General features: G+C 31.4%; 1 protein-coding gene across 1 annotated transcript; it reads right to left on the bottom strand.

The window, feature by feature from the left end:
• Positions 1–3743: 3743 nt before the first annotated feature.
• On the bottom strand, positions 3744–9448 carry LOC114306677 (elongation factor 1-beta 2). Its single transcript, XM_028251962.2, has 6 exons — positions 9053–9448; positions 8816–8935; positions 7874–7946; positions 5082–5202; positions 4359–4472; positions 3744–4119 (listed from the first exon to the last, which is right to left on the bottom strand). The coding sequence occupies exons 1-6, from the start codon at positions 9136–9138 to the stop codon at positions 3956–3958; spliced, it is 678 nt and encodes a 225-aa protein (XP_028107763.1). The 5' UTR covers positions 9139–9448; the 3' UTR covers positions 3744–3955.
• Positions 9449–14290: the final 4842 nt, after the last annotated feature.

Below are 14290 nucleotides of genomic sequence, written 5' to 3'. Positions count from 1 at the left end.
ATGGAGGATGTGTACCATGCTACAAGCAGATTGTCCTCTAAACTGCGTCGGCGGTCGATGGGCACGTAAGGATAAACCACCGAGCTTCACGTATAGGAAGGAAACTCTAAAGGGTTAGTGAACTCGACAAAGTAATGGTTAATTCGCTCCCTTAAATCACAGGCCTCAGGTTCCGACCAGCTTGCCCAGTCAGAAGCCCTAGAGAAAGAAGAAGCCACAGCCTTATTCCATGCAGAGTGTTGTGAAGAAGAACTTCCCATGTCCATATTTTCAACTTTCTGAATCAAAGGATTGAGGGCAGTTTGTTCGTAGTCCAAGGGTGAATCAGAAGAAGAACTTCCCATGTCCATATTTGTAACTTTATGAATCAAAGGATTAAGGGCAATGTGTTCGTAGTCCAAGAGTTGATAATTTGCAAAGGCCTCCATGACTTGAATATAGAAAGGTGGGTAAAGGTGGCTAATTAATGCATGGAGGTTCTTTCGAGGAGGAACAGCATCATCAGATGACTCTTCGTGTGCTCGATCAATAGAGGAGAAAATTGATTTGGCCATAAAAATGTATCAGTCTGTTCGAATACTGAGGTGGTAGGGTGTTCAAAAGATTGAAAGAGAGTTTAATGCAAATGATAAATGACGGTTGCATTTCTGGAAGAATGCAAAACCCATGCACGTTCTAAGACGTGAATAAAAAACCTTGATCCACTAATATCACCAAGTATTAGGTATATTAGTGTGGGGGGTAATGTTGGCTACATATTTCGTATAAGCCAATTACAATTCGACGCGTGACAGAATAAATGTAATACAGGAAGACTATTCAAGTCTTCGATCATGATCGTACACGTGGCAGTTAGTATTGGTTATTACGAGATCTGAGTAGTATTGGATCAGCAAGGAGATGCAAAGTGATGTGGCTTCAACGGTTACTCATATTCAAATTCAAAATTATGAGGGAAGCCTAACTGCAAGTGATGGCATAGTGGAACTAATTATAAGGCAATATGGTCAGCGATCATGGAGGAGCAGTTCGACGGTTGGAAATGCAGTTCGATGGTCATTCTTGAGAAGTATAAATAGCAGAGAAGGCCCTAGAAAAAAGCCCCCAGACTCAGATCCAAAAAACCAGTCTTATTCTACTTTATTTCCTTTCCAGTTTTACAATCATGTTCTTTACATTTCTGTACTTTAAAATTCATGCACTGCACTTCGTTCATAGGAGTAGTTTCAAGTAGATTGTTGCTGTAAATCTCTACGAGGCTGAGTTTGGATCATTATAAGTTTTTCATTTTTATGAAATACTTCAATTGTTCTTCATTTAATTATTTTTTGCTTGATTCTCCTAAATCAAGCCACCAGTAAAAGTCCTCTTCATTGAGGCTGAAAGAACTAAAACACAATCGTCTGATAATTGGTTGGCAATTAATTTTCTGTAAGGACTGATTGATCCTTGTTGGCACGCTCATAATTACAAAAGTAACCTTCGAAAGCCAAAAAAAAACCAACAAATATATATAAATTTTTTGTAATTTTTTTTTTTTTTGTGTATTATTGAATTTTTAATTCTTTTACAAACTCCATATTTGAAAAATATGTATCTAAATCTAAATTAAGTAAAAAATTAAAAAAAATCATTAAAAAAATAAAAATAAAAATAAAAAACTCATCAACTACCACGCCCACTCATTACCACCACCGTTCATCATACTCGACTACTACCTCCGACCACTAACAACGACCACCATTCAACAACTATCTGTCATACATTCTCTCTTATTTTCAAAAAATGTTTACTCAAGTTAAGCAGCAACACATTCATACTTTGTTGAAAATTCAAACAAATTAACCCATGGGATGGCCTATGGGGGGCCCATTTTTTGGTCCCGTTTTGATAATCTGAACCGTTTAATTTATAAAACTCATTAAGTACTATATCCTTGTAAAAAATTACGTTGGTCGAATATCGATATCTATTTTAAAAAAATAAACAATTAACAGAAATCTGATCCGATCAAATAGTTATGAATATCCAATCAACATGATTTTTTACGAAAATATAATATTCGATGAATTTTACATATTAAACAGTTTAAATTATCCAAAAAAAAATCATCCGGATCGGACGGTTCAATCTTTATCTCCAATTTGAGACAAGCTAGACGCTTATCCAATTTACAGCAGAAGTACAAAGAAACTTACTCAAGTTGGTTAGATTGAGTGTAGCAAATTTAGGAGGTGTTTGGTGGGGCTTTTTTGAGTCAATTTATAGTTTCTGGCTTTTAAAAAGGTTTTTTTGACTGTTTGGTTAAACTTATCTCAAACAGCTTCTGATTCTAACAACTTATTTTAAGTCAAAAAAGTTGATTCTGAGAAGCTGCTCACCCCTTACTTTTGATTATCAATTTCTGCTGTGGACATGTTAATTCACGGTTATACTCTTTAATTTTTTTATTTTTTATTTTTTTAAAAATAGGAAAAGACCCAAATGGACTATAAATATTATTTTTTTTTTATAAGAAATGTAGACAAATAGTGAATAATAAAAAATAAAAATTAATTGAAAAAACTACTTCACAGCTTATTTAACAAACACTACTCAACAACTTAAATCTATAATCCAACAGTTATACCAAACAGATTAACAACTTCTGATTAAAGTCATAATTTATAATCTGTTTTAACAGTTATACCAAACAGCACCTTAATAAGACTACTCTAGACAAATGTACTACAATTTATTTTTTTTTGGGAGGGGGGGTCACAATAAGAAAATAATTAATAGGGTGAATTACACCTATGATCCCCATAGTTTTGGGTTTGTGTTACTTTGGCCTCTAACTTTTCAATTGTGACATATTTGACCCTAAATTTTGAATCTTGTTCAAAATAAGAACAATTGAAGATGCTATTGGATTTTTCAAGGGCAAATTCGTCAATTTGATAAAATATAAATTAATTTGACAAAAATAAATGTCAAAAAATTATTTTTGAATTTTTTAAAATTATTTATATCTACTAAAAATAAAATTATATAAAATTGATAAATTTTTTTAATTTTTTTTTTTTTACCAAATTAATGTTTATTATGTATTTGGATGATGATCATGTAAAATTAATTTTTAAAAATTAATCATGTAAATTTTATTAATTTTTATCAATTTTACATAATTTTATCTTTGGCGAGTAACAATAATTTTTAAAAATTTTAAAATATTTTTTCGACACTTATTTTTGTCAAATTAGTTTATATTTTATCAAATTAACGATTTTACCCTCGAAATTAAGTAATGGTATGTTCAATTGTTCTTATTTGAAATAAGATTCAAAATTCAAAGTCACATGTGTCACAACTGAATTCAAGGTCACATGTGTCACAACTGAAAAGTCAGGGAATAAAGTGACACGAGTCCCAAATTATAAGAATTATTAGTGTAAATTGCCCTCATTAATACTTATATATATATATATATATATATATTAGATTGATAAATTTTTAACCATCCATTGTTTATAAACAGTTTCTTCATACAGTAAATTTTATTTTATCATACAACCACACCACCGACCATCATTCCCAACCATCAAACATTTTCACTATACAGTAAAACTTCACCACCGCCGCCAATTTATCGTTGATAGATATTTTCTCTATAGAGTGAAAACAAGTAGCAATACGTGGAAATTGAAGACTTGAAAAGAGCCCACAAACAATCACCATATATAAATACTAAAGTCAAGCTCATGTGCCTATAAAAGCTTTTCTATAAATAACCAAAGATAGTTCTGTTAAGATCTTACAGAAACTAAACAGAAATGCCATCAAAACAATAGAGACTAGGCAGGTAGTTTTTGTATGTCTACTTCAGAAGATGAAAGAACACAACTGGAGAAAAAAAAACCTCATAGAACACAATTACGACAAAACAATAATACAGCCTGGGAACGGTAATCTAGGATTAGATTTTGTTGAAGGCAACAATGTCACAGCTCTGTACGTATTCATTGATAGGCTCGACCGTGAGTGTTTCTTCTATGAGTGTATCCACTGAAACAAGGTCATCCACTATAGTCATCATGATCTGCAGCTTTTTTATTCCATAACCAACAGCAACTAGTTTTGCTGCACAAGTGAAATGCCATGATTTAATATAAATTTCATCCAAGAAGCAAGAAATTATGGGTGACCATGGTGTGCATCAAGCATGTCATTTTTTATCAAAATTTCCAAACCCAAGTTGATTTTAACTTATTTCCCATACACAAGTTTTTGAAAAAATGACTCCGGTTTTGAGTGTGTGTGTGTGTGTGTGATATAATACAAGGCAAAATAAGTCATGTATTGTAAAAAACAAGTCATACATGCTCCCCACAAGAGACCAGGTATCTCGATGCTCCGAACAGCCTCTTCCAGCTTCTTCATGTCTGTCTCATCATCCCAAGGTTTCACATCCAAAAGAACAGATGACTTTCCACCTAAAAAGATGATTGAATGCAAGAAGAATTAGGAAATCAACATGAGGAAAAAAAAGATTCAGATAAATTCACTGAGGATTATTATTTCAGACAAGAATCAGAAAAAGAGGTAAGAAAATTTCACAACAGGAAAATGCCACTTATGAAGAACTCAAATACTGAAAAATTCCACACAAGTAAAAACCAAGGTTTTTGGTCACCCGATCATGTAGAGTTCTAACATTGTCACTGCCAAAGTATCGAATTAGATGTCAACACAAACAACTGCTAATCAATTGTACATTTGTACTTATTTTAAGCCGACGTGATCATATATATTAATAAAATGTCTAAAGAATAACATTTTCTTTCTTCTCTGAGGATTTATAGGCAGGAGCTGGAAAAGGGGAAGAGAGTTGTCTGACAATAAAACGCCATTTATGGCAATAATTGGCAAAAAAATTACTCAAGATTTTATATCTACTTGAACTTTCATTGTTCCCATCGGCAAGAATATTTAATCAGATGCCCGATGCATAATCAACATGCAACATATTGATGTTTTTTTTTCTTTTTTTCTTTTTTTCTGAAGCATGCAAGTCAGAAAACAAAATGGCTAAAGAAGCTCACTCTCTTTCTTCTTGGCAGATTTTTTAGCTGCTGCCTCCCTCTCTTCTGCTGCCTTCTTTTCCTCCTCAGTCTCATCACCAAAGAGATCCAGGTCATCATCATCATCTCCAGCTGGTGCTTCCTGACATAACCAGAAGTAGAAACCATTTCAGTAGTATGAGACCGGATATGAACATTTTCAGCACAATTTCACAATATAAACCCATCAACAAAACATTTAAACACTGAAACAGGCAAGGTTAATTCCACTAAGACCAAAACCAGTGGGTTTAAGACAAGTAGGGCTGGCATATTTGCTACTTCCGTTAGATATGCCTCCAAACCAGCGCTCATATGGCTTTAACAAACCCTTCTGAAAGATACACAGGCATGGTAAAATAATCATAATGGTAGTTGGTTGTTATTAGATATAACTGGTTTTGGCTTTCAAGCAAGGGGATGGTACAAATCAAGTTGTGAAAGTATAACAGCATGTTTCAGTTATGTGTTACCACAAAATGCTAATACCCTAGCGAATTACGTATTGGTACGCACATTCCCAAACATGGTACACTTCCATTTTAAAACGGTAAGTTTAGTGATCCAAATCAATCCCAATAGTTTTTTCCAATATATTTCCTTAAATGTTACATTAGGAGAAAAAATCAAATATAATAAACTAAAATATAAGGTGGGTTAAGTTTTGACAAGACAATATCAACAAAAAAAATAAAATACATTCTATTGGATGTCTAATAGTTAAAAGAAAATTACTCTAGAAGTACTTAAATTCTTAAATGTAATATATACAAGTCTACCTCTATCGTACCACGTTTTAGAGCATGTGGCGTACCACGTTCCCGTTTCCGTTTCACCTATCAGAAAGATCCACGTTCCAAGTAACATAGAGTTTTTTGTTTTCATAGTGCAGAAAACAGAGAGCTTGGCAAACTATTGCTGAAAACTGTTTTCAGAGTTTTTATTTTTTTAAAACACTCTATTTTTTAGGAAACATCAAAAAAAAATTTCTAACAAAAAACATAATATTGTTTTGTCTTCAAACTTTACAGTGGGTGTGTTTTCAAACAACACACACAAAAAAATTAAATAAATAAATAAACAGGCCCTTATTTTCTGACATTTACTTTGCAAAATAAAAAATAAAAAATAATAAGAAAGAATGAAGGGCTGTGCACAGCTAGGACAATGGACTTTGTAAATACCCAAGCACCATAAGCTTGTATCCCATTTTGATGAGAAAGGCAAGTTTTAGGAATCCATAACCTAGAATGCTTGCCACATGGAAATTAAACTGCATAGATGCTACAATGGTAAAAACTGAAAAGCACAAGAACCGTTGTAAGAAAGAAAGGGGAGAACAACAGAGTAAAATAAAATTTTGAAAATTATGAGAAAATGTGGGAAGATAATGTTGTTTTCTAACAGTATTTTTTAGGAAACACCAAAAAATTGTTTTCTAACAAAAAAAATAATATTGTTCTGTCTTCAAACTTTACAGTGGGTGTGTTTTCAAACAACACACACACAAAATAAATAAATAAATAAACAGGCCCTAATTTTCTGACATTTACTTTGAAAAAGAAAAACATAAAAAAAGAATTAAAAAAAAGAATTAATTAATAAGAAAGAGTGAAGGGCTGTGCACAGCTAGGACAATGGACTTTGTAAATACCTAAGCACCATAAGCTTGTATCCCATTTTGATGACTAAGAGAGGCAAGTCTTAAGAATCCATAACCTAGAATGCTTGCCTCGTGGAAATTAAACTGCATAGATGCTACAATGGTAAAAACTGAAAAGCACAATAGCAGGTGTAAGAAAGAAAGGGGAGAACAACAAAGTAAGATAAAATCTTGAAAATTATGAGAGAATGTGGGAAGATAATCAACAAATATCAAACCTCTGATGCAATTCTTGTTCTTTCCTTTACTTTGATTTTCACTATTAATTGACTAGAATTTTCCCTTTGTTTTTTTAAATAGATTTATATATTTATTTTCTTTCCACCCTACAATCTGATTCTACCGCTGACCAGGGTGACAAGATGCACTTTGGAATAGCGCAAAACCTTCAGGGTTGTAAACAATAACAAGTGCCACTAACCAATGGGCAAAACATGTAGGCATGGATAGTTACACACGCAAACTCCCAAAGGAAAAATATTAATAAAGGCTGCCACAAGGGGTTTATGTAGAAACTAGCTGTGGTTAACTACGATTAGGGCCCAAAATTTCTAGGTTGAGCTGGAGGGAAGGAGAACCTTAATAAGGGCATCAAAGCCTTAAAAGATGCAAGCGGAGAAACTTCCTCACGATATATGTGTATCAAGAAAAGATGTGAAGCGAGAAACTTCCTTAAGATGTGTGTGTGTATATATTACACCTTAATCCACCACTCTTTATCTATTACTCTAGTAAATTATACAACTTAGTCAAGCACTCCACCTAAATGTTAAATTATACACCAATTCTCTAAAGCTCAACAAAGTTAAAGGGTCAAACTGAACTGAATTCAACAGAAGACCAACGCAGTGAGTAGTTCTGGCCATTGCACAAAATAATATTGGAATAAGATGGGCCATAGAATTCTCATCGAGCATAATATTGGAATGATGATGGATTCACAATACCACTAGGTCTGCATCTTATTTTAAGTTAAGATAACGACATTATGGCAAGATTATAATTGCATATAGTCACATAAGTATTTAAAAAGTCTAAATATGGATGTGTGCCCTCTGTATTGAAAACAGGATCACGCAAATAAACAACTAAAAAGGATTTTGATACAAACCTTCTTGGCTGGAGCTGCTTCTATTGGAGGACCTTGGCCGGCTATTCTCACGCCAGCAGCTTTTCCCGGGAAGCTACAAAATTTAAAAATAATGTGAGATGAAGCAATGTAAGGTCTGAAAGGGACATCCCAAATCCCAGTAAGAAAAGAAATGAAAATGCAATGCACAAGGGACATGTTGATACAGTTTGAACAAGCACTCGATAAAAACAAAAATGCACACACCATTTCATTTCACGTACCTAAAAGACTAACAATAAAGATGCAGTTAAAAGTGCCCTTTCAATGAAGTGAGCTGTACACCCCACAATTTATGAAAACAAAAATGCACACACCATTTCATTTCACGTACCTAACAAACTAACACTAAAGATGCAGTTAAAATAACTTAGGGCATCTCCAATCCTTTATCAATTCACAATTTATGAAAAAAAATGGTTTAAAAACGTAGAAGTTAGTGGGTGTGGATGGTGCCACCAGGTTCCACCAATCACAAATGACTATACCCATGTTGTCTCTCAAATATGGTAGACCCTGGTGTCTTAACAAATCACAATTAAGGAAGCATCAAGTGCCAATATCCTCTCAGGTACGCAACAATGAGTTCCAATACTTGCATCAAACTTCTACAAATCAAGGATGAAGCAAACCCTTTATCATATAAATTTTTCTTAATTGGTTAAATATGTTTTTGGGGATAAATTGAGATTTTTTTTATAAATATTTTATAAAAAAAATCATGAGTAAAAGATTATAGTGCTCCCTACCAAATCAAGGTTTTAACTAAATTTTCACTCAAATCAATGAAAAAAAAAATTACAATTACAATTACAAGGATTAGTGATAGCCTTACAAAGGCTAAACTGGGAAGAAAACAGCAAACCACATGGGTCTTCATATATATATATATATATATATGTAACTATGAGCTCAAGCTCAAACCTTGGGGCTAGATGCGAAGAGACGCAATGGTACCACTGGCTTGCATTGGGAAATTGATCGGCACTAGGTTTCTCCAAAACTGCTGCGTATACCTTGACATCATCCTTGGTAAGTTTATCCCTGCAATCATCATCATTTCATCAAATCAAATAAACAAATCTCAACAACACTGTGCTGTTCAAGATTGAAATAGAGAGAGAGAGAGAGAGAGAGAGAGAGAGAGAGAGTAGTGCTTACCCAGAAATATATTTTTTCCCGGAGAGAAACTGATTGAGGGACTTGAGCCCCGATTCGGTGTGCAGATCCGAAAATGTAACAGCCATTTTTTTGGTTAATTATGTATATGAAGATGACGATGATCGATACCAATGAGGAAGATGAAGAATATTGATCGCAATCAGAGGCGGAGAGAGACGGTGAAACTTTACTACTAGTTTTGAGTGAAGAGACTCTATTTATAGGTAACAGCGTTAGCAAACCCTAGATCTCGAGTGGTATATGGAATATCCTCATTTTTGGGTAAAATCACAAAACACGAATGAAGAATATTAATTACATTATGGCGCTCAATTATTAGTGTCTTTCATTTTACTGCCTTTTATCAAGCCCCGGATTGACAATCATTTTCAGGCTAAAAAATCACATACAGATAAATTTGGTTACAAAATCACCAATTGCCAAAAATGATACACGTGACTTGTGAGGCACGTGAGGATGATAGGCAATTACCAAACTACCCTATATACACCAATACATATTTCTGTGTGGATGTTAGGGTTTTATTTTCTTTACATACGAAGTAGACGGTGATGAAGAAGAACGAAAGAGGGGAAGAACTGCACAAGATTGGACAACCGATCTAGGCCAACACCGATTCCAGAACGCCTTCACCATTCTCTACTCATAATATTGTTTCGTATTTGCATCTCTGGCACGCATAACTCGATTTATTTTAGGGTTTTCCTCTCCTCGTACCAGATCTTACTTGTTTGTTGTATGTATGTTTAAAATCCATCGTTGTTCTGTTCGATTAATACTAAAATGTTTTTGTTAGTGTGAATGGAGGTTTCAACCCAAATGTCTCATTGTTGGTGTTGACAGAATGTTTGATTTGTTTTACAATTTCTTTATTCCAAATCAGTAACCTACCAAAAGCAAAGTCCATTAAGCAATTTACAAAAAATGTATAAAAAAAATGGAAACAAAAAATAAATAAATAAATAAATTTGTGTAATTCCATTGCAAAATTTGTATATAATTGGGGGTGTTGTTGGATTTGGCCACTTGAGGGCAATTTTGTCATTTTACTTACCGGAACATCATTTCCAATGCCAAAAAGCCAAACAAACAAAAAAGTCTCAGGTTAAAAAAGTCATTGCCAAACGAAACCTAATCTCTCAATTATTTATACAATTTTTACAATCAATGGGTTAAGAGCATTTATAATAGAGTGGTAAAAAATGATATGTTAGAGTATCTCCGACGTTTAACATTTTTTTTTTTTTTTCATTCAATTTGAGTAAAAGTTTCATTTAATATTGTGTGCTCCAATAGAGTAATGTAAAATTTCATCAAACCACCAGTCAATCAAGAAGACGATCAAGAGATGTCAGGGCGGTCGACTGGCCAGTGTAAAATTGGTAAGTGTCTTAAAATTATTAATTTTAACCTCTAGTTTATACAAAAGAATCAAATTGAACCCATATAAAATTGATAAGTATAAAAAAATTGCTAATTTTAACCTACAATTTATACGAAAATGACCAAATTAAACTAAACTTAAAGTGGAAGACCAAAATGTACAAATTGAATTGAAATTATAGGTTTGGTAACGTTTACATTTTTTGTTTATGTTTATACAAATTTTATAAATTGGTTTTTATTTATTTTTAGAAAAACATAAATTACAAACGTGTTCGGTTTGAACAAAATGTTTGAAAAAATTTAAAAATATAAACTGAAAAATTTTAAAAATATAAAGTAGAAAATATGTTTGTTCAAACCTAAAATATTTACATTTATTTTTATTATTTATGACAATGAGATCATAAACATTATAATTGGGGGGGGGAAATAATTGGAAAAAAAATTAATTGAAAAAAAAAATTGTTAGTCAATTTTTAAAATTTCTGTTTAAAAACCAACCTAAACTCATTTTTTGAGTTTACGTTTTTTCCTTAAATTTATAAACTGAGACAACCATTTATAAACCAAAAAAAAAAAATTTATCAAATAAGTTTTTATGACAACCTTTTAAAATTTTTGTAAATATAAATTGAAAACTAAAAACGAAATGGTTACCAAACAAGCCCTACGGAAATGACCAAATTAAACTAAACTTAAAGTGCAAAACCAAAGTGTACAAATTGAATTGAAACTATATGGACTAAAATTAAAATTTGGGTCAAACTGCAGTAGTAAAAAATATAATTAACACTAAAGCCTTGTTTGGGAATAAGTTATTTTATTAACTTTTTGACTTTTTATGAAAATACGTGTAGAAAAATAAAGAAAGTGATGTGTCAATTTATAATAAACATTTTAACTTTTTCACTAAAATATGTAATTGTTAAACGAGTCATAAATGAGAGATAAAGTGATACTAACTAATAAATGAACGAGTCTTGATGTAATTAATCAAATTATAATTAGATTTCTAATTATAGCATATTTCTTAAAATATATATTTTAGAATTGATGACTTGTACGACCATTAATAAGGGATTGTTTGGGATGTCTTAAATAAGTGTATTTTTTGACTTATTTGACTAAAAAGTAGAGAAAAAAATATGATTGTTTATGATAAATTTTTGTCTGTTTACGAAAAAATATGTATTAAAATATTGTATAAAATAGAAAAATACATTTTTACCCCTACGTTCTGGACTCATCAGTGACAGTGCTGCAGAAAGACCGTACAGAATGGTTGAAATGGTGAGAAAAATCTGAACTATATACATATATAGCACGAGGCATCATGGGTGCTGTTGGGCTCGTATGGGCCCACCACGGGTCCCGTTTCGATAATCTAAACCGTTTAATGTGTAGCACTCGTTGAGTACTGTATGCCTGTAAAAAATCACTTTGATCGGATATCGATAGCTATGTAATTAAAACAGTTTTGTATGAGAAAAATGGACGGTGAAAAATAAACAGCTGGAACAAATCTGATTTGATCACATAGATATTCATATCCGATCAATGTGATTTTTTTCAAGCATATAATACTTGACAAGTTCTACATATTGAATGGTTTGGATTATCGAAACGGGATCTGTGGTGGGCCCGCACAGGCCCAACAGTTCTCTCAAACTTAATGAATATATATATATATATATATTTTTTATATCATCACTGCGTAAATTTCCCATCACTTTAGTACCATCACTGTGTAACTTTTTGGATTATACTAATATTGTGAAACTTAATTTTTTTATATTTTTTATTTATGAATAGTGATAACTTTTTTACTTTTAAATTTTTAATTTTTTTTTAACATGTCAAACCAGTCCCAAATTTTAATTTGTTTTGACAAAGGAGTTAGAAGTTAATTTTTTTAGTTTTTTTTGAAGAAATAAATAAATAATACGATAAATAGTATGACTAAAAAAAAAAATTAACCATCTTTTTAAAAAAAATCGTTATTTTAAATGACTCTAATATCTTCTTCTATTTTCTAATATCTTCTTCTATTTTTTAATATATTTGAACACGGCATAGCAATTATGACCAGTCACAAAATACTTAACAGACGGAGCCTTCCGGAATAAAATTTGTCGTCAAATGTAGCTTAAATATCTCTGTCATGTCATAAATTAACAGTTAAATCTAAGGAAAATGTTTAGGCCCACATACGAGGACCTTTTCATGGTTTTAGGATGGTGTTTGATAGTGATATAAATAGTTTGATTATTTTAGAATTATGAGATTTGTATTTTATGGGGTTCTCCATTCTTATTGTAAATCTAAATACTAAAGTCTCGTTTGGCAAATGGTGATTTTAACTAAAAAATTAAAAAGTCACAAAAAAATAAAAAATTAATAACTTGTACCAAAAAGTTAAAAATTTTATTTTTTATTTATTTTTTGTACATCTTTTCGTAAAAAATCAAAAAGTCATGCAAAACATATTAGTTTTGTTTATCTCATATTTTAACAAAAAAATTACTAAAATAACATATTCTCAAACAAGGCCTAAGAGCATCTCCAATAGTTATTGCTATAATGCCATTGCTATTATTATAATTTAGCAATGAATAATGTTATTTTGTCAAATTATAACAATGATGTTCCAATGGTCATTTGCTATTTTGACAAATCTCAACCAACTTTCCCTCAAAGTTTATAGGTATTGCTTGGATATAGGTTTTTTGCGCTTGTGTGTGTGTGTGTGTTTTTTTTTTGTCTTTTGTGACCATTTTTTAACTGTTTGTAATATATATATATATATATATATTTATATTATTCCCAACTAGACAAATATAAAAAATGAAAAAAAAAATTGAAAAATTGGGAAAAAAAATAATCTAATTCACTATTATGTTATCTTTTTAATGACAGTTAATTTCATTTAATGTCTTTTTATTATAATAAAATTATCTTCATTTAATATCAGTTAATGTATTTTATCTTTTTATCGCATGCATTTCAAAAAATATATTTATTTTTTCATTATACTTTATTGAAAATTTAAATTATACTAAAAAACAGTCAACATTATATATTGTAAAAATAATATTACATTTTTTTTGTAGAGAATATTCAAAAATAAAAATAAAAATGAAATTTCAATACAATTTTTTTTTTTTAAATGACATTGCAAATAAAGACTAAAAATTACATTAAAAAACAAATGACATTGCAAAATTTAAAAATACATTATTCCGTAATTATTAATCAGGAGGCAGGGGAAATAGTAATTTTGGCAGCTGACATTTGAGGACCACTTGGTGAAAATTTCATTTTTTCGCATTGTGTAATGTGCTTTCATTTGAGGGTCAAAATGAGAAATGTCCGTAGTCATTATCATATGTTCTTATTTTTTCATCTCATGTTTTTGTCTTCTAATCTCAAAGTTATGTTTTTTCATCACAAGTTCTTTCAACTCTTGGAGTGCTTAAATCATTTTTTATTCTCTTTCATCCATTTTCTTTTCATTCTCAGCAAGGTGTTGGTTAAATGTCTCAAATTGTATGCTCATTTTTTGGACTTCAGCTTCAACGATTTGATTTATCCGAAATAATTCTTTTGCAGCTTCTACCCATAGGCCTTTTACCCCTTACAGAGACACTGGCCTCACCAACAGTTGGATTGTTACCAACACTTGGACTAGTGTCATCTTTAAGAGAAATGCAGTTATCCATAGGAGAATCGGGGTTGAATTAACGAAAAACAGTGTATGTATCCTTGACTTCACTGTGTTTGTGGGAGCTAAATCTTGCCACCTGATATTATTTTATAAGATTGGCCAACAAT

Source organism: Camellia sinensis, chromosome 12 (assembly GCF_055761805.1).
Source record: "Camellia sinensis isolate YWXY chromosome 12, ASM5576180v1, whole genome shotgun sequence".
Lineage (NCBI taxonomy): Eukaryota > Viridiplantae > Streptophyta > Magnoliopsida > Ericales > Theaceae > Camellia > Camellia sinensis.
Note: the sequence above shows the minus strand (reverse complement) of the source record. Positions and strands in the feature narration are given on the sequence as shown.

Coding starts and splice junctions, on each gene's coding strand:
- LOC114306677 (XM_028251962.2), bottom strand. CDS start 9,138: ATGGCTGTTACATTTTCGGATCTGCACACCGAATCGGGGCTCAAGTCC. Junction 8,936..9,052: donor GGGAAAAAATATATTTCTGG/GTAAGCACTACT, acceptor TGATGATTGCAG/GGATAAACTTACCAAGGATG. Junction 5,203..7,873: donor AAGCAGCTCCAGCCAAGAAG/GTTTGTATCAAA, acceptor TGGTTATGTCAG/GAAGCACCAGCTGGAGATGA.